At 36.3% G+C, this 19,830-nt stretch overlaps 1 protein-coding gene across 1 annotated transcript in view; it reads right to left on the bottom strand.

Moving 5' to 3' along the window:
* Positions 1–19,830, bottom strand: part of AQR (aquarius intron-binding spliceosomal factor) — an 80,990-nt gene that overhangs the window by 41,475 nt on the left and 19,685 nt on the right. The window contains exons 9-16 of the mRNA XM_040970040.1: positions 18,751–18,827; positions 15,955–16,019; positions 14,560–14,676; positions 13,377–13,490; positions 11,922–12,025; positions 9,441–9,543; positions 6,630–6,750; positions 4,148–4,289 (exon numbers count right to left, since the gene is read on the bottom strand). Of these exons, the coding sequence (XP_040825974.1) occupies positions 4,148–4,289; positions 6,630–6,750; positions 9,441–9,543; positions 11,922–12,025; positions 13,377–13,490; positions 14,560–14,676; positions 15,955–16,019; positions 18,751–18,827 (843 nt within the window). The remainder of the gene's footprint in view (positions 1–4,147; positions 4,290–6,629; positions 6,751–9,440; positions 9,544–11,921; positions 12,026–13,376; positions 13,491–14,559; positions 14,677–15,954; positions 16,020–18,750; positions 18,828–19,830) is intronic.

The raw sequence follows: 19,830 nt of genomic DNA on the forward strand, positions 1-19,830 counted from the left end.
AATAACCACCCTTCTCTGGTTCTGAGAGTTTGACTATTTCAAATTCTAGTGCTATGTGAGATTATCAGAATCTCTCTTTCCATTATTTGGCCATTTCAGCCAGTATAATGTATTCCACATTTATCCATGTTGCTCAAAATGGGAGGATTTCCTGCTTCCTTAAGACTGAATTATCCTGTGTACGTATGTATCTATATTCTATTGTGTGCTCATGTATACACATACATTTACATACTTTAGCCAAATACCTCTTAATAAACGCAGTTTCCGTATCTAGTATTGTGTATAATTTGCAATGAATATATAGGTGTGCAGATTTGTTAGAAAGGTGACTTCATTTCTTTTGCATGTTCATTTACCTAGAAGTGGGATTGTTAGATCATATTTTTTTTAAAGAACTTCCATACTATTTTCCGTAATGGTGAAAGTCACAGCGCCACTACGAGTGCAGCAACCTTACCGACACTTTTGACTTTCTGATGGTGGCCATTTCATCAGGTGTCTGCTGATAATCTCACTGTGGCTTTGACTGGCCTCCCAGCAATGACACGGAAAATATCAAAGACTTGTTGGCTGACTGTATGCCTGCTCTGAAGAAGTGTCTATTCAGGCCCTGCAGCATCTCTAATTGGAACATTTGGAGGCTTTGTATTTTTGTTTTTCTTGCTATTAAATTACACAAGTACCTTATATATTTTGGCTATTCATCTCCATTGGCTATATGATTTGCAAATATTTTTTCCCATTTTATAGGTTTGTCTTTTCATTTTTCTGATCATTTTCTTCGTAGTATAGAAATGTTAGTTTGATATAGTCCCCTTTTTATTATTTTTGCTTTTGTTATTTATGGTCCAAAACATTCATCATCTCAACCAGTATCATCAAGCTTTCCCCGTCTGTATTCACCCAGGAAATGTATATCATGTCTGTGTCTCTAATCTGTTTTCAGTTCATTATTTTGGTTTGGTGTAATAAAGGGATTCAACTTCTCTTTTGTATGTACACAAGTGGTTATCTAGTTTTACTAACATCATTTGTTGAAAAGACTATCCTTCAAATTTTGTGTATTTGTGGCAGAGTTGATCATATATGTGTGGGTTTATTTCAGGGTTTTCTATCTTCTTTCAATGGTCTGTGTATCTTTTTATGACAGGATCATACTATTTGATGACAATAACTTTGATTATAATAACTGTACAATATATTTTAAAATCAGGAAGTGTGATACTTTTAGCTACTCAGCGTCTTCCATGTTACTAATTAGTATTCTTTCATTTCAGGTTGAAGACTTCCCTTTTGCTTTTGGGTAAGATGGGTGTGGTGCTGATCTAATCCCTCATCTTCACTCCTGGACCTCTGGAGTGTTCCTTAACACTCTGACTCTATGAAAAAGGTAAACATGGTCCAAAGCAGGAAGTAAGAGACACACTCCTCTGTTGGGAAGCCATTTAAATATTTACCTTTTTCTCTTCCTCATCAAGATAGTCTCTATTTTTAATGTTTTATCTCTATATTTTTAGTATCACTATAAGTTACTTCAAATACATTTTATAATAAATTATGATTTGAAATAAATTTAAAGCAAGCAAACTGTATCTATACAAATGTTTCCTTTGAGAAGAAGCATTACATGATTGAAATCATTTAATCAAATTTTTAAAAATATTCAAATCATTTATAAGATGCTTCTATAGATCAGCATAAAAATACTCATTATTCTATGATAGTCTAACTAGTGCTTTAGTTTTTAAATGAAGCAGTATGGGAAATATGTAATATAAAAACTATAGCAACACTTGAAAATGAGAAATTACTGCCCAAACCGTAATACTTATAAAGATAAATCACATCACATGCATATGCTTTGTTTCACAATAAAAATCCACAGAACTTTGCAGCACTAAAGGGAGAAACTAATCAAAAGTTCTGCAACTCAATGATGTGATTAGTGCTGGAACATTATCTTAGCTTTAAATACTTGTGAAATAACTCTCTATCACTTCATAAAGAAGTTACATTGCAGTATAATTTATATATCATAAAACTCATGCAATAGAATGTTCAATTCAATGATTTTTGGTAAATTTTATGAGCTTGTATCAATCACCAAAGTCCGATTTTAGAACATTTTCATTACCCGGACAAACTATCTCTAAGGTCCAACAGCAGTCAATCCCCGCTCTCCTCCCTAGGCAATCACTAATGTACTCACATTACTCCTCTCTTACAAAATCCACTTGACACGTAAAGCACTAAAAAGCACAGACTTATGCTTTTTACAAGCACATCCTTTCTTATTGTTGCTCAGTGGCTTTAGCAACTTGAAAACACACTCGGAACCACACAATGAGTACAAATATCCCTACTCTCAAGATACATGGTACAGAAAACACAGTTTTCAATCGCAGGGTTAGAAATGTACACTTGGAATCATTTGCTCATATGTGATAGATCTAACTTCCAGAAGTGACATTTCTTTTCCCTTGCCATAAAATGGTAAAAATTACAAAAGCTCCTTTGTTAGCAGATCATGAGAATTCTTTTGGTCGTGCAGGAAGTTAGGCAAAATGTATACTCATTCTCTTTGTTGAACTGTTATTTAGCAAATCCCTAATAAATTCCCCAAGCACTGCCCTGGAGTACAATGGGCAATAATTCCAGCAAAGTTGTGGGCAGGGAAGATCAGCCTGTGGGTATACAAGTTTCAGAGTGCTGGCCTGCCTACTGACTCAACTGATTATTAAGTCAAAATATTAAAGGCTGTGTGCTTTATAGTCTCACCCAGAATAACTTTTCACATAATAATTAATTAAAAAAATAGAACTCTGTATAAAATATGGAAGTAAAAAATAGAGCTTAATTACAGTGCCAATGGGTGGCTTTCTGTAATGAGGAAGAAGAGGCCTGGGAACCACCTGAATCTACTTATACTAAAAAATTGTTGAACTTTTCAAATAAAACGTAGTATAATGTATTATATGATGTCATTATAACACAATTTTTTAAAAGTTCATTTCACGGGCCCAGCACTGTGGCACAGCGGCTAAAGTCCTTGCCTTGAAAGGGCTTGGATCCCATATGGGCACCAGTTCTAATCCTGGCAGCTCCACTTCCCATCCCGCTCCCTGCTTGTGGCCTGGGAAAGCAGTCAAGGAAGGCCTAAGGCCTTGGGACCCTGCACCCATGTGGGAGACCTGGAAGAGCTCCTGGCTCCTGGCTTCAGTTGGCGCAGCACCCACTGTTGCAGTCACTTGGGGAGTAAACCATCAGATGGGATAGATTTCTGTCTCTCCTCCTCTCTGTATATCTGATTTTCTAATAAAATCTTTAAAAAAAAGTTCATTTCACAAAATTAACTTTATTCATTTCTGATTACTTGTGATATGTAACTTATCCCTACTTCTGACTTACACAAAGTAGTGAATAAAGAGCATTTACCCAAAGTCAGTCATGTCTAAACAACCAAATTTAACCTTCAGGAAATCCCATAATACAGAACTGCATATGTTAATTGGAATGGAAGACTTTTCTTAGGCAAAGGAATCCCAGACATGAGCTAGCAGGTGGGAGTCATGTTTAAAGAGAAAAGTTCCTCACATAACTAGACCTACTCAAATGGTCCCAAAAGTGAATCCTGATAATTTGCTGTCTTTAAGCCACCTACAGATGGAGGGCCAGAGAAGATTTTGCAGTGTCTCCATCCATGTGATGGCTGGCAGTGTTCCCTGTCCCCAAGAAAGGCTGGCTGAGACGGCAGTCCCAAGAGCAGCCAGGATGGAATACCAACCATAAACTTCAACCAGTACACTGTCCTGCCTGGCACAGGCCTGCTGCTCAGCCCATACCTTCCCCTCTTTGTCTTTTTTCAATGTCCGGCTCACTTCTCCTCCCTCAACCCTGCAGCCTTATACTAATCCCCAAATACCCACATCTACATTTACACGTAACACTTTTGAGGTATTTTAATTTACATTAAAGAACTCAGAAGAGGGCTGATACCTTCTATGTTAGAGGACAGTTTCATGCCAGGTATATTCTTTCTAAAAACACTTATGAAGTTTTTATGAAGTGTATTTCGATACACATCTGAGAGAAGTATATCAATCACTGTTGTATCCCATTTTGTAAGTTGAACTCGTTTACTAACCATGGCTTCATTCTGCTGACACTATCCTCAATGTCCTGTCTGATTTCATAAGTTGATTCCAAGCGGAAAAGATTAAAATTCCTTAGGAGGTAGTCATGAAGAGTCAAAAACTGCAAATTTAACTTTGGAAGGGCAAGACAACCTGAAAAGAAAAATAGTGTTTATTATACCAGTTATTCTTTTAATCAGACATCTGTTCTACACATTTAAAAAATTTAACTACAAAATTGAAAACAATCTAAAATCTCTGAACATATTTGTTAATATGTTGTCTTTATTATCACACAGTTGATGAACTTAACATATTCTATCAAGAATTAGAGATGAAGAATGAGTTTTATAAATCTTTTCAATCTATCAGTGATTCGTGCAAACTGTGCTTCTTAAAAGTATTGGAAAATATTTAACACTAACATAGCCTCAAGTATGTTAGAAATTCTGCTTTAGCAACTAATTTCTATTTGGGAAAACTGTTTCAAAATTAATGAACTAACTTAAGAGGCAGAGAGGCAGAGGTCAGAGTCACAGAGACAGTGGAAGCAAGCTCCCATCCACTGGTGGCTTCCCAAGCGCCTGCAAGGCGAGGGACTGGAATGAGCTCCCATACAGGTGCCTGAAACCCAAGTGACGAGCTGCCTACATACTCTGCAGAGTCTGCATTGGCAGCAAGTTGGATTCAGGAGCACAGCTAGCTACTAAAACTCATGCACTCTGATATAGCCACATGCATCTTAACCAGTGTCTTAACTACTAGGTAAAACAACCATCCACTATTTGGTAAGTTAAAGTGATAATGCTACTCCCAACAGATGGTGAAAATGAAAACTACATTATAAACTGATCTCAACTTACTACTACTGTGCTCTAAATTTGCCCTCTGACTAGCTTAAACGACAAGGCGTGTATTGCTTGTAGACATCTTCTTCTATACCTCGATATTCTTTACATTATGCTCACTTTACACCATTTCTCTTGTGTAGTAAATAATCAAGCATTCTGCAGCAATGTCAAATTTTTTTCTTGTTGTTAAAAAAGAACCCCCAAAGACATCTTTCCGACAGATGATTATTTTGATCTTCCTCATCCATACCACCAAAGCAACAATGAACTCAAAGGCAACAAATACTGGTGTGCAAATACTTAACATCACTTACAAGTTCTGACCTGTAAACTGACTCAATTTCTTTCAGGTCACAGGTCAAGTGAAAGCATTTTTTCCATACCACATTTTAATTAAAAATAAATTATCAACATTTTGTGATATCACTCTATAAACAAAATGTATTCCAATATGCAAACAGAAATTGTACCTCCTATCACCAGCAAGAATGTTGCCAAAGGAGAACCTGTGGCCTAATCACGCCTCTGCTTGCAGGCGCCAATTTACAAGAAAGGTAAGCATGAGGTGGATATGCTGCTCTGTACCATTAGTATCCAACCAGAAAAAACTGACACTGAGAAACCCTGTGGATCAAATAAGCAAGCTCCTCCAAAGAGGAAGAAAGAAAAGTGATAAAAACGGATACCAGGAAGATACTTTAAAAGCAACCCTTTTAACCACTTTGTCAGCTGACCCAGAACCCTCTGATTGTTCTTACAGTTCCTTCTCATATCTGAAAATAAATATTTGCTAACTTTTACAATAATCACTATCTCAAAATTTTATATTTTCAGCATCCAAGTGTATATTTCCATACATTAATCCCTGCATGAACATACAAAGATAGGAAGACTTCCTATCCTGAAATGCGGCACAATTTCAGTGCACTGGTATGACTGAAATTAGACTATGCCATGCCTCTGGAGTCATTACTTTCTTTTAAGTTAATACACCGATACTCATACTTGTGACGTCTTTAAAATATCTGCATTTTTAAAAATGTTATTATTCAAAAGATTTCCTGTGGAATTTTTTTGACTCATTTCTTCAAAATGGTTTTGTTTATATTCAGTCATAGCAAGTTCTCGTGCTCAGAGAATAAGCAAAAGCATTTAAAATAAATAGGTGAATAAACTAGGTTAGAGCCATTTTGCATCACAACTAAGGGTTCATGCCTAACTATTGATAACAGCCTTTCTGGTGATCATTACTTCCTCTAACAGCAGTCAAGAGAAAACTCTGAAAAACATGTATCTACCTAATCTGTCTGAATGAAAGTCACACTTCCTGCATTACTAGATCTCCTTAAAAGCAGTCGTAATTATTTTTTGGTCAAGGTACAAGTGTACGTATTCAAGTATACCTCAATTAAGAAAAAAAAAACCCTTAGTGCTAAGCATTCAAAATACAAAAAAAACCCTTAGTGCTAAGGGTTTTCAAAATACAAAAAATTTTCTAGATGTTAAAGTTCAACTTTGGAGTACCAGAAAATTACCCAAATGTATTAAGTACATAAACTGGAGTATATTTTCAATGATAACATGATTAATACTAAATTAAGTTTCAAGATGTATGCCTGAATCCTATATTTCTTTGTCATACCTTCCCCGGAATAATACTCAGTTGGAACAATATTTTCATCCCATATAATTTTTTCTGTTGGATACAAAGGCATCTGGTTCAACTGCTGAATCTGAGAAATTCGACGTTCATGACGAGATACCTAAAAGAAAACAGGCTCACTCAAAGTTGGAAGCATTTTTTTTTTTTCAATCAAAATAATTTACCAAGATATTCACCATGAAGTATGGAAAAAGAAGTTATCCTTTTAGGTACTACAGCACCTCGAGGGTTTTTTTGTTTTGTTTTGTTTTGTTTTTTCCCCACTTGATCAAATTTCAAAGAGGTACCAATAATCAAGAAGGACTTAACTAATGTGCCATTCACCTCTCACATTTCTTAGGAAAATCAAAGTAATGCAAGACAATGTCAAAGTTACAGGCACGTGTCAGGAGCTCAACAACATGGGACCTGGTATCAAACATTGTAAAGAAAAAAAAAAGAAACTTTAAATGCTTTATTAGTTTTCATTAAACAGCTGTTATATAACCCTTGAAAAGTATGTTAAAGCCCCTTTAAAATAAATTAGCCTCTTCAGTGATGGTCTCTGCACCTGAATATTATAATCTAGATCGAGGTTGAGCAGCCAGGAATTGAACCAGTGCTCACATGGGATGATGGCATTTGCAGGCCATGTCTTATCTTGCTGCGCCACAAGAGCAGCCCCAACAATATCTGTATTTCAAGTACTAATCATAATTTGTGTGTGAGAAGAATCCAAGGTCTGGGAAATCCTTTAGGAAAAGGAAGAAACAAAAGATCATGCTATAGCACTATGGATTTTAAAAATTAAATTTTGTTTTGTTATACCTTATCTACCTTTTAGAGATAAAATTCTAGGTGTAGATATGCATATCTTCATATTAATTCTAATATTTCTTAATAATGTTCAAAAGTAACACACATATGAAAATTAATGTTATATTCTGCACATCGAAAAAAAGAAGTCTAGGTCTAAGGCCCTAAAAGACACAAGATGAATTTTATACTTCTATCAGAAACTTTCCTGGAAAAAAAAGTCCTGACTTATTTCTTTAGAAAAGAATTATTAATTCCAAAATCTCACAAGAGATTTCACTTTGTCAAAAGACAGCCCAAGGAATTTTTGCAAGGCATTTCTCGTCGGAGACAATGAACAGTTAAGAAGGCAGGCAAACATGGTGGACCAAGACATACTTCATCCAAGTATACTAATAAAAATTTTCCATATTTGAATTAACTTAAAACCCTTCCGCAGATGGCACTTAAGCACCTGTTACAAATAGTTTTCTGTCACTGCCTCAATATCAGCACACGTGTTCTTTCTTATAGTGAGACTGTTTTTACATCTCTATTAAAAGCAGTAGCTTGGAAAATAAATCATAGTCAGCCTGGGATGATTCCATATGTACAGCACACGTTTATTTAAAAATTAAAATGCCTGAAACATGAAAAACTATTCAATCTTAAGTAAACAAAAATTACAACAAACAATTACTGTTTTTAACTCCTTAGATGAGCAAACTGGGAAAGTGGTAGAACAACCAAAGCTGGTAAGATGTTAGGGAAACACATTAGCACATTATTTGTGGGAATTATATCTTTTGAAGGATAATTGGATATCACGTTAGCATGCTGAATAAGTACACATCTCAATCAAATCATTTCTCTTCTAGGTATCTGTCCTAAACGTTCACAAATGGGCAACAAAAGAAAACAAACAAACAAATGAACAACAAAAACGCATACAGATGGATTGTACCATTATCTTTAGAATTGAAAAGTGTTAACAACCTAAAATTTCACTAGCCATGGTATGATTAAACATTCATCTGTCTAACAAAAATATTATACAGAAGCTGAAAATAAGATGTTTCTATACTACCAAAGTGAACTGAACCCCAAACATATTAGATGCAGAAAAAAAAAAGCTATGGAACAATACAGCATGGCTCAATTTATGTTTAAAAAAATACACAAAACTGGATTTCTATTATAAAATAGGTACTTACAAACGTATGAAAAAACAATACTAAAAGAACTAGTTTTGATGTATGTATTTCTACATTACAACAAAATATGCTTCTGAATTATACACTTAAATAAGAATCATAATTTTTTAAAAATCCAGGATACAGTTTACAGTGATTGCCTGAGGACTACATTGAGAAATCAGAAAGGAATGTGACGGTCACTCCTAAATACATCAGTACTGTTTTCCTTTACAAAATCAAACAGTATTTTGATTTGAAAACTCTGATACAAAACTTTTAAAAGTAAGTTTTAATTTTCATCATCTAAAATGATGAAAAAGAAGTCCTGGAATTCAACCAGTGGATCAACGATACCTTACTATTTTGCTATTTGCTTTTTAAGTGGACGTATTTTACTTGCAAGTCAGAGTTAACAGAGAGAAAAATACCCTTTCATCTGCTGGTTTACTCCCCATTTGGTCGCAACAGCCAGAACTAGGTTAGTCTGAAGCTGGGGCCCAGCAGCTTCTTCTAGGTATCACGTGTGGGTGCAGGGGCAAAGGCCTTGAATTTTCCTCTGTTGCCTGCCCAGGCCACCAGCAAGCAGTAAAACTGGAAGTGGAACAGCTGGAACTTGAACTAGTACCAAAGGTAGAGAATTAGCCTGCTAAAAGTCCACCATGCCAGACTGGATAGCTTGCTGTATTTCTAGACATCCCTGGAATTTTTCTAGTGGTGCAACTACGCATTAATATACAAGGCCCAGAAGAAATCTTTGCTGACATATATATTTATGAACAGCTTACAAAACCAGAACAAAATACAGAACATTAATATTTACCAGCAATTCAAGAAGAAATTCTTTATCAAAAGTTGTGTCTTCATCTTTGGGAAGCGTTGGTAACAAGCAGAGATATGATGCCACCTGGTGGAGTGTGTTTGAACTACAGAATAAAGAATATTGGATTCTTAGCATTTTCTAGACAGCTTAAAAAATAAATTCACCTGGTGAGGGTGGGAAATTGGGTGGGCCTTCTCCCTTAATACCCTCCCTTTAAACATGAAGGAAGCAATATGGAAAAAATAATAGTCTTACCCACTTAAAAAAAAAAACAGTAAACTCAATCCTATGACATGAGTACCAAATACCGAAAACCAGCAATAAAAATTTAACCTTTACATTCGGGGTACCCAGCCCTTACAAGATGTCTGCAAGGACTTCAGTTTAAACACTAAAGCATTACTTTCCCCCCACTGCCTCTACATGCTTATTTATAGTGAGGATTCAAAAACAATGGCAGATGAAGATTCTGGCATGATCCCAGGCAGCACACGGATCTCTACCAAAAGCAGAAATGGTATTAGCGCATCACAAAAAGTTCACCAGAAAAAAACTAAAAGGTAAGCTCATCTTCCTGCAGACACAAATTCATGCAATTGCTTTTTGAAATACTCCCTCTCAATAATTTCTGAGAATGCTCTATATTGCTCTCTTCCAGGTAGATATTTTAAAATGTAGTTTTATTTAAGGAATTATTAATATTATTAGATTTAGATCATAGGATATTCAGGCTTAAAAAATTCCATGAAGAAAAATGGGAAATAACAACTTGGTACACAAATTTCACTTCAAAGAATGACTGACCGACTATGATATAGTTAATTTGCGTTGGATAAGCAGCACTTCTTTTTTTTTCAAAACTAAATGAAATTAACCTATACTTTAAGAAAACAAGTGCTAGTGTTCGCTGACACTGAAAAAATCTGAAGTTCCAGTTGAGACAACAAGACACTGAAAAACTTGTACTCAACATCATGAATTTAACATCCTTCTGTCAGATCAGTTCCATCATTCCCCAGGATTACCGCCCACTACTTTATATCCCATCCCAGTGCCTGGCACCTACACATCTGTTTTCAATCTTTCTCATTTTTCCTTTTCCAGAAGGTCAAATGAACTCAATCGCACGTCTCACAATGGTTGTTTTTATTTTACATAAGGCATTAGGCCTCACATACACACTGCAGTAGTGTCCCATTGTATGGACAGATCATAGCGTGTGTCTACCTAGTCAGCAGCTGAAGGATATTGGTGTATTCCAGTTTTGGACAGGTAAGAAAGCCACCACATGCTTTCATGTGCATATTCTTGGGAGAACAGTTTTCACTTCTCTTGGGCAAATCTAACTTGCAAATGCTAACACATATGTGGGATCTTCAAAAAGCTCATGAAAAATGCGTATTATGAAAAAACTGTATGGAACTTATTGTTTTCCATCAAATTGAACATTTTTAATTCTACTTCCCATAAACTTTTTATGATACCCTTGTATATATATATATATATAGGTATGATTGGATCCCACATTATTTTTGCATGAAATCTTTTCTTTCTTAAAAAAAAAATTATTTTTGTCTACAAGGAAGAGTGACACACAGAGAGAAATTGAAAGTAAGAGCAGTCTTCAACCTGCTAGTTTACTTTCAACCTGAACCTTCAACTCATTCCAGGTCATGCAGGGAAGGCCCCACATATCTGAGTCCTCCTCTATGTCTACAGTCTGTACACATCAGCAGGAAGCTGCAGTAGTAAAGCCAGAGCTGGGATGCAAACCCAGGCCCTCCTGGCCACTAGGACAAAAGCTCATGCTACACAGAGTCCTTCGGAGTCAGCCATTCTGTTTCTAGGAGTAAGTACCAAGAATTCTGACAAAGGTCAAAAAGGATGCTCAACACAGAATTATCAAAAACTTGAAAGTTATGAACGATTAAAATACAGTAAAAAGTTTTATTTAACAGAACTCTGTGAAGTCATTTAAATGTACAAAATGCATCTATATGTAGTAAAGGTTATTGTTAAAGCCTTACATGAAAATGAACAATCAGCCAACACTTGTTCTACCACTGCTTTCAAAAGTCTATTAACAGAGAGCAGATGGCTAAGTGCCAAGGAATACTGTTAATTTTGTAGACTTTAAAGATGCAAAAATTTCCCCAGGTCCTACCTCTAAATCACATAAAGAACTTTTATTGATTATATACTGTTTATGACTGATGGGTTTGACAAACTATTCTACCCTCAACAAGTTAAGATCTAATAAAATTACATAGTATGAAAAATATAAATTTAACCCTTTCGCAAAATGAAAATTAAAAAGGAAATTCTCAGAGATACTTTACTGGAGGGAAGTACTAGTTCTAGAAATGAATAATAATTATACTTAAGTACTATAAAAATGCTTAAAAGATACAAAGAAAAGTAATACAATACAAAACAAAATACAAAAGGAGAACACATGGTTTTTCATTCATGTTGTCTTACCTAAGAGGCCCAAAAAATTTGACCAAGGATTCTCGAGTATCTACTTCTGCCACATTTGAAAGGGCAAAATCATAGAGTTCAGGGAAATGTGCAAAAGCAGCTCTCTAGAAAAGAAAACCACATAGAAAGAATTATATGTTAATACACTCACTTATGACTTATACACTACACATCAAGAAAAATAATTTTAAGGTGTTAATGTGTATTTCTCGCATATTTTCTATACATGACCCTCTGCCTCAAGTAGTTAGATACATGCTACCAACAGGAAAAACTACAACTGTTCTCGCAAAAACAGAGTCAGTGTTTATTTATTTATTTATATTTTTGATCACTCAAATGGAATATCCTATGCAGACTACCAAGGAAGGTAGCTTACTGACAGGAGGGAAGAAAACTTACTGCCAGGAATGGGGTTACCATGACTAAAGACCCAAGGGAAATTCCCATGCGAGGGACCACTTGAGGAAGAGACTTCCACACTGCCTCTCTGCAACTCTGGGCAAAGGGGGAGGACCTCAGAGTAACAGTCTTAATCAACTTGGGAGGAGCTGTGAGAAACAGAAATAGCAATGCTATGATAACACACACACAAAGATCCTAAATTTTCACGTGCTCCAGGTTCCGGGTGAGCTTGCCATGGGATGCCTAGGGACAACAGCAAGATGGCCCTGCGATCCAAGTCTCATAAGGGCTAACGGAGGGCATCTAAACCAGGAAACATGAAAGCTCCCAGAATGTTGCAACATGCAGAACAAAGCTGAGACCTCCCCAGCACAGCAGGCCGTCAAGACCTCCTCAGATTGACCCGTCTAACTTGCCTGTGCCAATAAAACAGACGAGATGCTATTATCAGCCAGGGTCATATCAAAGGCAGAGGCAGAAAGACTAACACACTAACGCAAGAAAAGATCTCTGAGCTGACTTCCCGAACAATGAGGATACCTCAGTGTCTCCTTGTACACTAGAAAAAGGGAGATCAGAGAAGCCCTCAAAGTTGCCAGAACTTTGTTCAAACCAAAGACAGTTTGAACTTGCATTTGACTGAGTCTTTTTAAAGTCTTTTAGAAAAGTGAGTTCAAGAAGAGAAAACAAACAAGGTAATTCTTTGGCTTATCTAAGCTATTCTGGCAAATTCTAGCTCCATTACCTGATTATTATAAAAATGAGCAAAATCTCTCCATACACCTTTTATATACTGAAATATTCTTTAATAAAACAAATCAGACAGCAGAGCCAATATTTATATGTACCAGACTAGGCTAGTAATGAGCATTTCTGAGTACCAAACATCAATATATTGATTTACGTAGACTATGAAATTAACCATTTCATGAAATTATTAGAATCTTACGTTATTACATTTTACTATGCAGACTGAGGCAAAAACATCTAATTTATGGCATGACCAAACCTTATGGAGCCTGAGTAAGGGCTGCGAAGGATTTCAATTACCTGGAGAGAAGTAATTCTATCATAGTGTATTGTGGTCATCTCATTCTCTGTCAGAGCATTTCCTGTCTGGTCATTAATCTCAAAACCAGTATAAAACTTAAGCATGTCCAGAAGCTGAAAAGAAACATTGAGAAATAATAAATTATGTGAAAAAACATAACAAAAAAGCATAATACTATTTATTAAAAAACCCACAAACTCATTTATTTTCTCAGAGGTACTGAAATTTCCTGAAATATAAGCATTAAATACTTCAGAACCTATCCAAATATGTTTTATTTATGTGAAAGCAAAGTATGTGTTCTGTTAATGTAATACATTTCGTTTAGTGGCTGGCTTCTGAAGAGGACTTAACCTGTAACCTCAAGACTAAGCGACACTGCAGAGGTAGTCAAAAGAATTCTAGCATTCAACTACCCACCACTGGAAATTTACAAGCAACACTACTCCTGAAGTCTTTCTGAATAAGGATTTGGGGATTCGTTTGGAGATACTTTTCTATGTGCTGCTTATAGTATGGGAGAGGAACAAAACAGTGATGTGGACACAATTAAGTTATTCATTGCTTTTATCAATTTCTGTGGCCGTCAAGTCCTCTTAGTTTCAGCTGATGATGAGGTGCTCGCTTCTCCCTGTGGTGGCAGGACCAGCATAGGCCACTCAGGTGCACTTTCCCCATATCTTCATATTATGACAGCCCACTTTACTTTAACACATGCGGCAAAGCCCTAGGTAGAAATTTTAAGAGAGGAAAAAGGAACGTTTGTAGGTATATGATAAAAAGTATAAATTCACATAAAATTTATGTCCAATCATGACATCATTGAAAGAAAGGCATTGCAAATGTGTTAGAGGATGTTTTCCTCTGCATGTTACAGAAAATGTGATGTACGAATCCTCTGCAGTTGTGAACAAGGCAACAAAGCTCAGTGCATCTGTATTTCTACCCAAGCAGGGGACTGAGGCACGTGCACCTGCATGCAATCAGTTTAGAACTATCTTTTATGGAAAGAGAGGGTCGACGATGACATATAACAAAATAATTAGGAATTGACAGCGTTCAACACAATATTTTAAAAAGCTACCCTGTACTACCCCCTTGTTTGCGTTCCTAGTGGTGCAGCAAAGAAATGAGATTTAGAAATCAAAACAATTAAGTGGGTTCAGTTACAGCAATGCTTACCTGGGAAAAAAGATGGCCATCCTCTTCCCTCCGAACAAGGCTGGAGAGGTAACAGTGAACTAACAGGTGGGAGTCGTCCAGGATGGTATTAAACCAGCGCCTTGTGGGGAGGAGAGCCTAGAGAAAGAAGAAAAGTAGTAAATCCACACTATTCTTCAGCACTGGAGGCCAAGTTCACTGACACTCAGCACCAAGGCTCCTCACAAACGTCCAAGAGGCAGGTATAGGAAGGATCTGGTTCACGCAAACAAACCCAGTGGAAATACTTCATCGAGTTTTAGAAGTAACCGCACTTTCAAGATGAAATGTTGCACTCAAACCCTGTACAGATTTTCCTGGACATTAGCTCCGCAACACATCCGACATGAAATAGTAAGAGAATTCTGCTTATATTTCCTCATTCCAATTTTCCCCTTATGATAGCCAGAAAGCTAGTGATGCTAAACTCTGGGATTGTAACAGCTTGAAAATCACCATTTAACCAAGTATTCTCATTTTAATGCATGCAATGAAAGAGATTCACACAGAATATAAATGAGTTACTGGCAAAGCTAGATTTGAATGAAGATTTCATACATGACTATTAGCCTAACAGGCCAGTATTTCCAGAAAGAATCCGATTTTAGGTAACAAATAGATTTTCTTTCTATTTCCTGTGCTAAAAAAAAAAAAAATGCATTCAACTTAAAATATACCCCACTAATCTGAAATTTTCATCAAAATGCTGCATCATTTAACAGTATGAATTTTAATTTACAAACAAATTTTAACAACAAGAAGTTTAGCTTTCTTCATCAATCTAGGCACAATGAGCATGAGATGAAATGGCCTGTGTGGTAGTACTGCTGGTGACTTTATCACCTGCAACGCTGGACCCCTGACTGAAGCACCAGTTCCAAGTTCCACCCAGCTCCCTGCTAATGTGCTTGGAAAGACAGCAGAAAATGACACAAATGCTTGGTCCCTGGCTTTGGCTTCCCCGGACTGACCATCACATCCATCTGGGGGGTGAAGCAGCAGCACTCTTTCTGTAACTCAGGTTTACAAACAAATCAAACATAAAAAAGCGAGAGTGTTCAAAAAAATTTTCATAAATGTATTATTTCTATCATGTGAAAACCTTTGTACGAAGGGGTATTAAAGTATCAGGAAATAAAATAAACTGTCACTGGTGAACTCCTATTTTTAAACAAATAGGCCCGTGCCAGAAGGGAAACTCATCTGAAAACCTCAGGGGTTACATGTGTCTCCTCTCCTGCGGGATGCCTTGAAATACGTACAATTAGGTACTAAGGTCAGTTTGAAGGGATAAAGAAATATTTCACATATAACCATATGTTTAATCTTAAGGCTATTCAGGATTATCTAAGAGCAAAGTCATTACAGATTTCTTACCTCTAGATCAATCATAAGTTCAATGAATCTTTCACAGTAATGAACTTTGTCCATAGTAACAGGCTCTGAACATGAGAGAGAACACAGGTTACAAATTTTTTAGCAGGTATTTTGTTATTTTTTAAAATTAGGAAATATTTATTAAGTTAAACCAAGTCTTGAACTCTTACTAATCAAAACTACATTATAATTAAGAATAAGAAGAATGTCACAAATATTACTAAATGGTAAATCTTGATATTCTAAAAGATGTTAAATCAAAACTACGTTTTACAAGTCAGGCTTTCAAATATATTCTTAAAGTATTAATTTTAAAAACTAACACTTACGACTAGAAACTGAAAAAAAGATTGGTGAGACACAAAGCAAAAAAGCAGTTTGCAGCAGTTTCGGGTCCACTTTCCTTACTTTGTTCACATACTAAACTTCTAATAGTGCTCTTACATACATAACCATAAGCATATATGGGTCTACACTATACATCTCTAATACGCTTGAAAGTATATACACTCAATGCACAGAAATGAGTGGAAAAAACATGTATCAATCTAGCTAAAGAGAATTCTTATGGCTTTCTCTCCACTATATAGTAACAACTTGAACTTAATGCCAACGGCAAGTGAAACAGTAAAATCACTATCTTATTTATACAATTATGAGCACAATGTGCTATTTTAAAAACATTTACTTTTGTTTTTAAATAATTATAGCATTATGGCAAAATACTTTCAGAATATAAGATTTTTAAATAATTATAGCATTATGACATAAAATACTTCAGCATATAAAGGTTTTTCTAAAGCTAGAAAATGCTCTACCATTTTACTAGCTAAAACCATGCTGCCAAAACTGTTCCAATTAAAATGAAGATAATTTGAGGGTTTTTATTAGAGCATAGTCTAATACTTTGCAGCACTGACTAATCCAGAATCAGACATCCAGAAAGCAAATTCTTAAAATAAAAATCCATTTATTTAATTTTTGGTAGTGTACAAAAAAATGGAAGGTTGTACGTGAAGAAAAAATATGCCTTTGTGGTCAATACATAGAAATGTTAATTGGAACTTTCCCTGCAACATTTCTAGTTAACACGACCACAATCTAGACCACAAAATAAAGGAACCATAACATTTAACAGCTTGAAAAGATCTCAGGGAACATCTATCGTACATCTTCATTTTCCAGCTGAGAGACTGAAGACCTGGAGAAATGACTTGAAATTACAGAACTAAATAATGGCTAAAAAGAACTGGAACCCAGATTTTCTGAGACACTGTCTCAGCTAATTTGAAGACACTGTCTCAGGCCAGTTATTTGAAGAACTTAAAGGAGCAACTTGTAAGGACTTCTTTATTTTTATTGGAAAGACAGAGCTACAAAGAGAAGGAGGTACAGAGAGAAATCTTCCTTCCACTGGTTCACTCCCTCTATGGCCACAACAGCCAGAGTTGAGCTGATCTGAAGCCAGGAGCCAGGAGCTTCTCCAGGTCTCCCACTTGGGTATAGGGTCCCAAGGCTTGGGGCCATTTTCAACTGCTTTCCCAGGCCACAAGCAAGGAGCTGGAAGGGAAGTGGAGCAGTTGAGACTTGAACTGGCAACCATATGGGATCCAGGCACTTGCAAGGTGATTTTTAAATCTAAACTTGCCAACTGATTTTTAAATCTAAACTATAACAGAATGGTTTATAAACATAAAATACAGGTTCTGTTTCAAAACATAAATATGATAAATATAAGTTGGTCTTATAGATTTTATGACTTACAAAATACCCATAATTTAATTAATCTCTTAGTGTATATATTACAAAGAAACATGTGCATGCTTATTTTGATACAGCAAATGCCTAAAATATAGTGTTTAATTTTTTTCATTAATAAATTGGGAATGTGATGAAGACAAAAACTCCCATTTCTCTTACAGGAAAAAGGAAAACTCTTCCCTTTGAGCAGTATGATGTTCCTTGACGCCACTATTCAGATTCATAACAGATATGATGTATAATTATATAATTCACTATTTTATCTTCAGGACTTGATATAAGATCTGAACCTAGTAAATAAATACAAATAAAAGAAAATTCCAGGGCTGGCACTGTGGCACAGAGTTAAAGCCGCTGTCTTATGCTACCATCTCCTGGAAGGAATGCCAGTTTAAGTGCTGGCTGTTCCCCTTCCAATCCAGCCCAAGTAACTGGGAATATGGATGGAGGTCCAGCATGACCCAGAATTACCTGTTGCAGTCACTTGGGGAGTGAAGCAGCAGATGGAAGATCACTTCCACTTTGTTAAATAAATACTTAGCAAAAATCAAAACAAACACATTGATAGTCATGTCAAGGATTTTAACCCAACCTAGCACTCAGATCAGTAATACACGTGTAAAGGAGAGTACATATGCTTTGCTACTACAATTTCATATTCCAAGGATGGGAATCTGGTGTAACAAATAAGAAACCATTTGGAATACTCACATCCCACATCTGAGTGCCAGCCGCCTGCTAACATATACCCTGAGAGACAGCAGTGATGGTTCAAGTACTTGGGTCCCTACCACCCACATGGGAGACCCACAATGAGCCTCCACTTCTTGCCCTCAGTCTCGTCCAACCATGGCTGTTGCAGGTAAAATATCCCTTTCTGTCTCCATGTTTCAAATTGAACAAAATAATAAATAATTATAAACTGAAATTGTTCTAAGGACAGACTTTAGTTAGACATGACCAAATTCCTTGGGATATCCATATGCTAAAGCTGCACAAATGAGCTAAATAAAATAAATAAATAAAAAGAGTTACCAGAAAGTGGAACTGATTTCAGCACAGAGATAAATTTCTGGATGAGTTGTGAAAGAAATCTTCTTTCTTGATAGGCCCTGAAATCAGAAAGAGCACTGATCATATATATATTTTTAGAACATCAAATGTTACATGTTTAACAAGCCTTTCTTAAACTATTCAAATATTCCACCTCTTCCATATTGGAACCAGATCCTGAACACACTGTCTCTTCTTATCTACTAGCTTCTTGCTAATGCCCCAGGGAAAGTAGGGGAACTGGCAGAGGGTTTGGGTCCTTGATACCTACATTGGGAGACCCAGAGAGAGCTTCTCCGGCATGGACCAGTCCTAGCCACTGCAGTCATTTGGGAAGTAAGCAACCAGATGGTGAATGCCTTTGTTTCTCCGCTCCATTGCATTCAAAAATCTTACAGAGAAATGAGCAATTTCATACCTTAATATATTTAAAGCATGAAGTATAATATAGTACTACAATGGTTAAACACTAAACGTTAAAGAATCACTTATTCTTTAGTAATTTAAGATATACCAAGTGGGGCCAGCATTGTGGCACAGCACATAAGGCTGGCTCCTGAAACACCAGCCACCTACAGTTGGTTTGTGTCCTGGTTGCCCTACTTCTGATACAGCTAGTTCTGTGATAATTCCCTTGCAAAGCAGTGAAAGATGGCCTAAGTGATTGGTTCTCTGCCATTCACGTGCGAGAGGCAGATGAGGCTCCTTGCTTCAGTTTGGTCCACGCCACTGCAGGCACATGGGGAGTGAACCAGTAGTTAGAAGATCTCTTTCCTGTCTCTCCTTCTCTAACTCCTTCAACTAAATAAATATGTATGGATCTCAAAAACCCAAGATATGCCAATTAATCAAGGAAAAATGACCAAGTATTTAATTCCTATAAATAATTATAAAAACCATGCTAGAAACACAGAGTAGAAAGATTAAAATCTACCTAAATGGCAAGTCATATTATAAAAGGATAATTTATTTTCCAGGAGCAGCACTGAGGCATAGTTTGCTAAGCCTCTACCTGCAGTGCTGACATCCCATATGGGTACCAACTGGTGTTCTGGCAAGTCT

This window comes from Ochotona curzoniae, unplaced genomic scaffold (genome assembly GCF_017591425.1).
Source record: "Ochotona curzoniae isolate NIBS_2020 unplaced genomic scaffold, NIBS_Ocur_1.0 scaffold_4701, whole genome shotgun sequence".
NCBI classification, from domain to species: Eukaryota; Metazoa; Chordata; class Mammalia; order Lagomorpha; family Ochotonidae; genus Ochotona; species Ochotona curzoniae.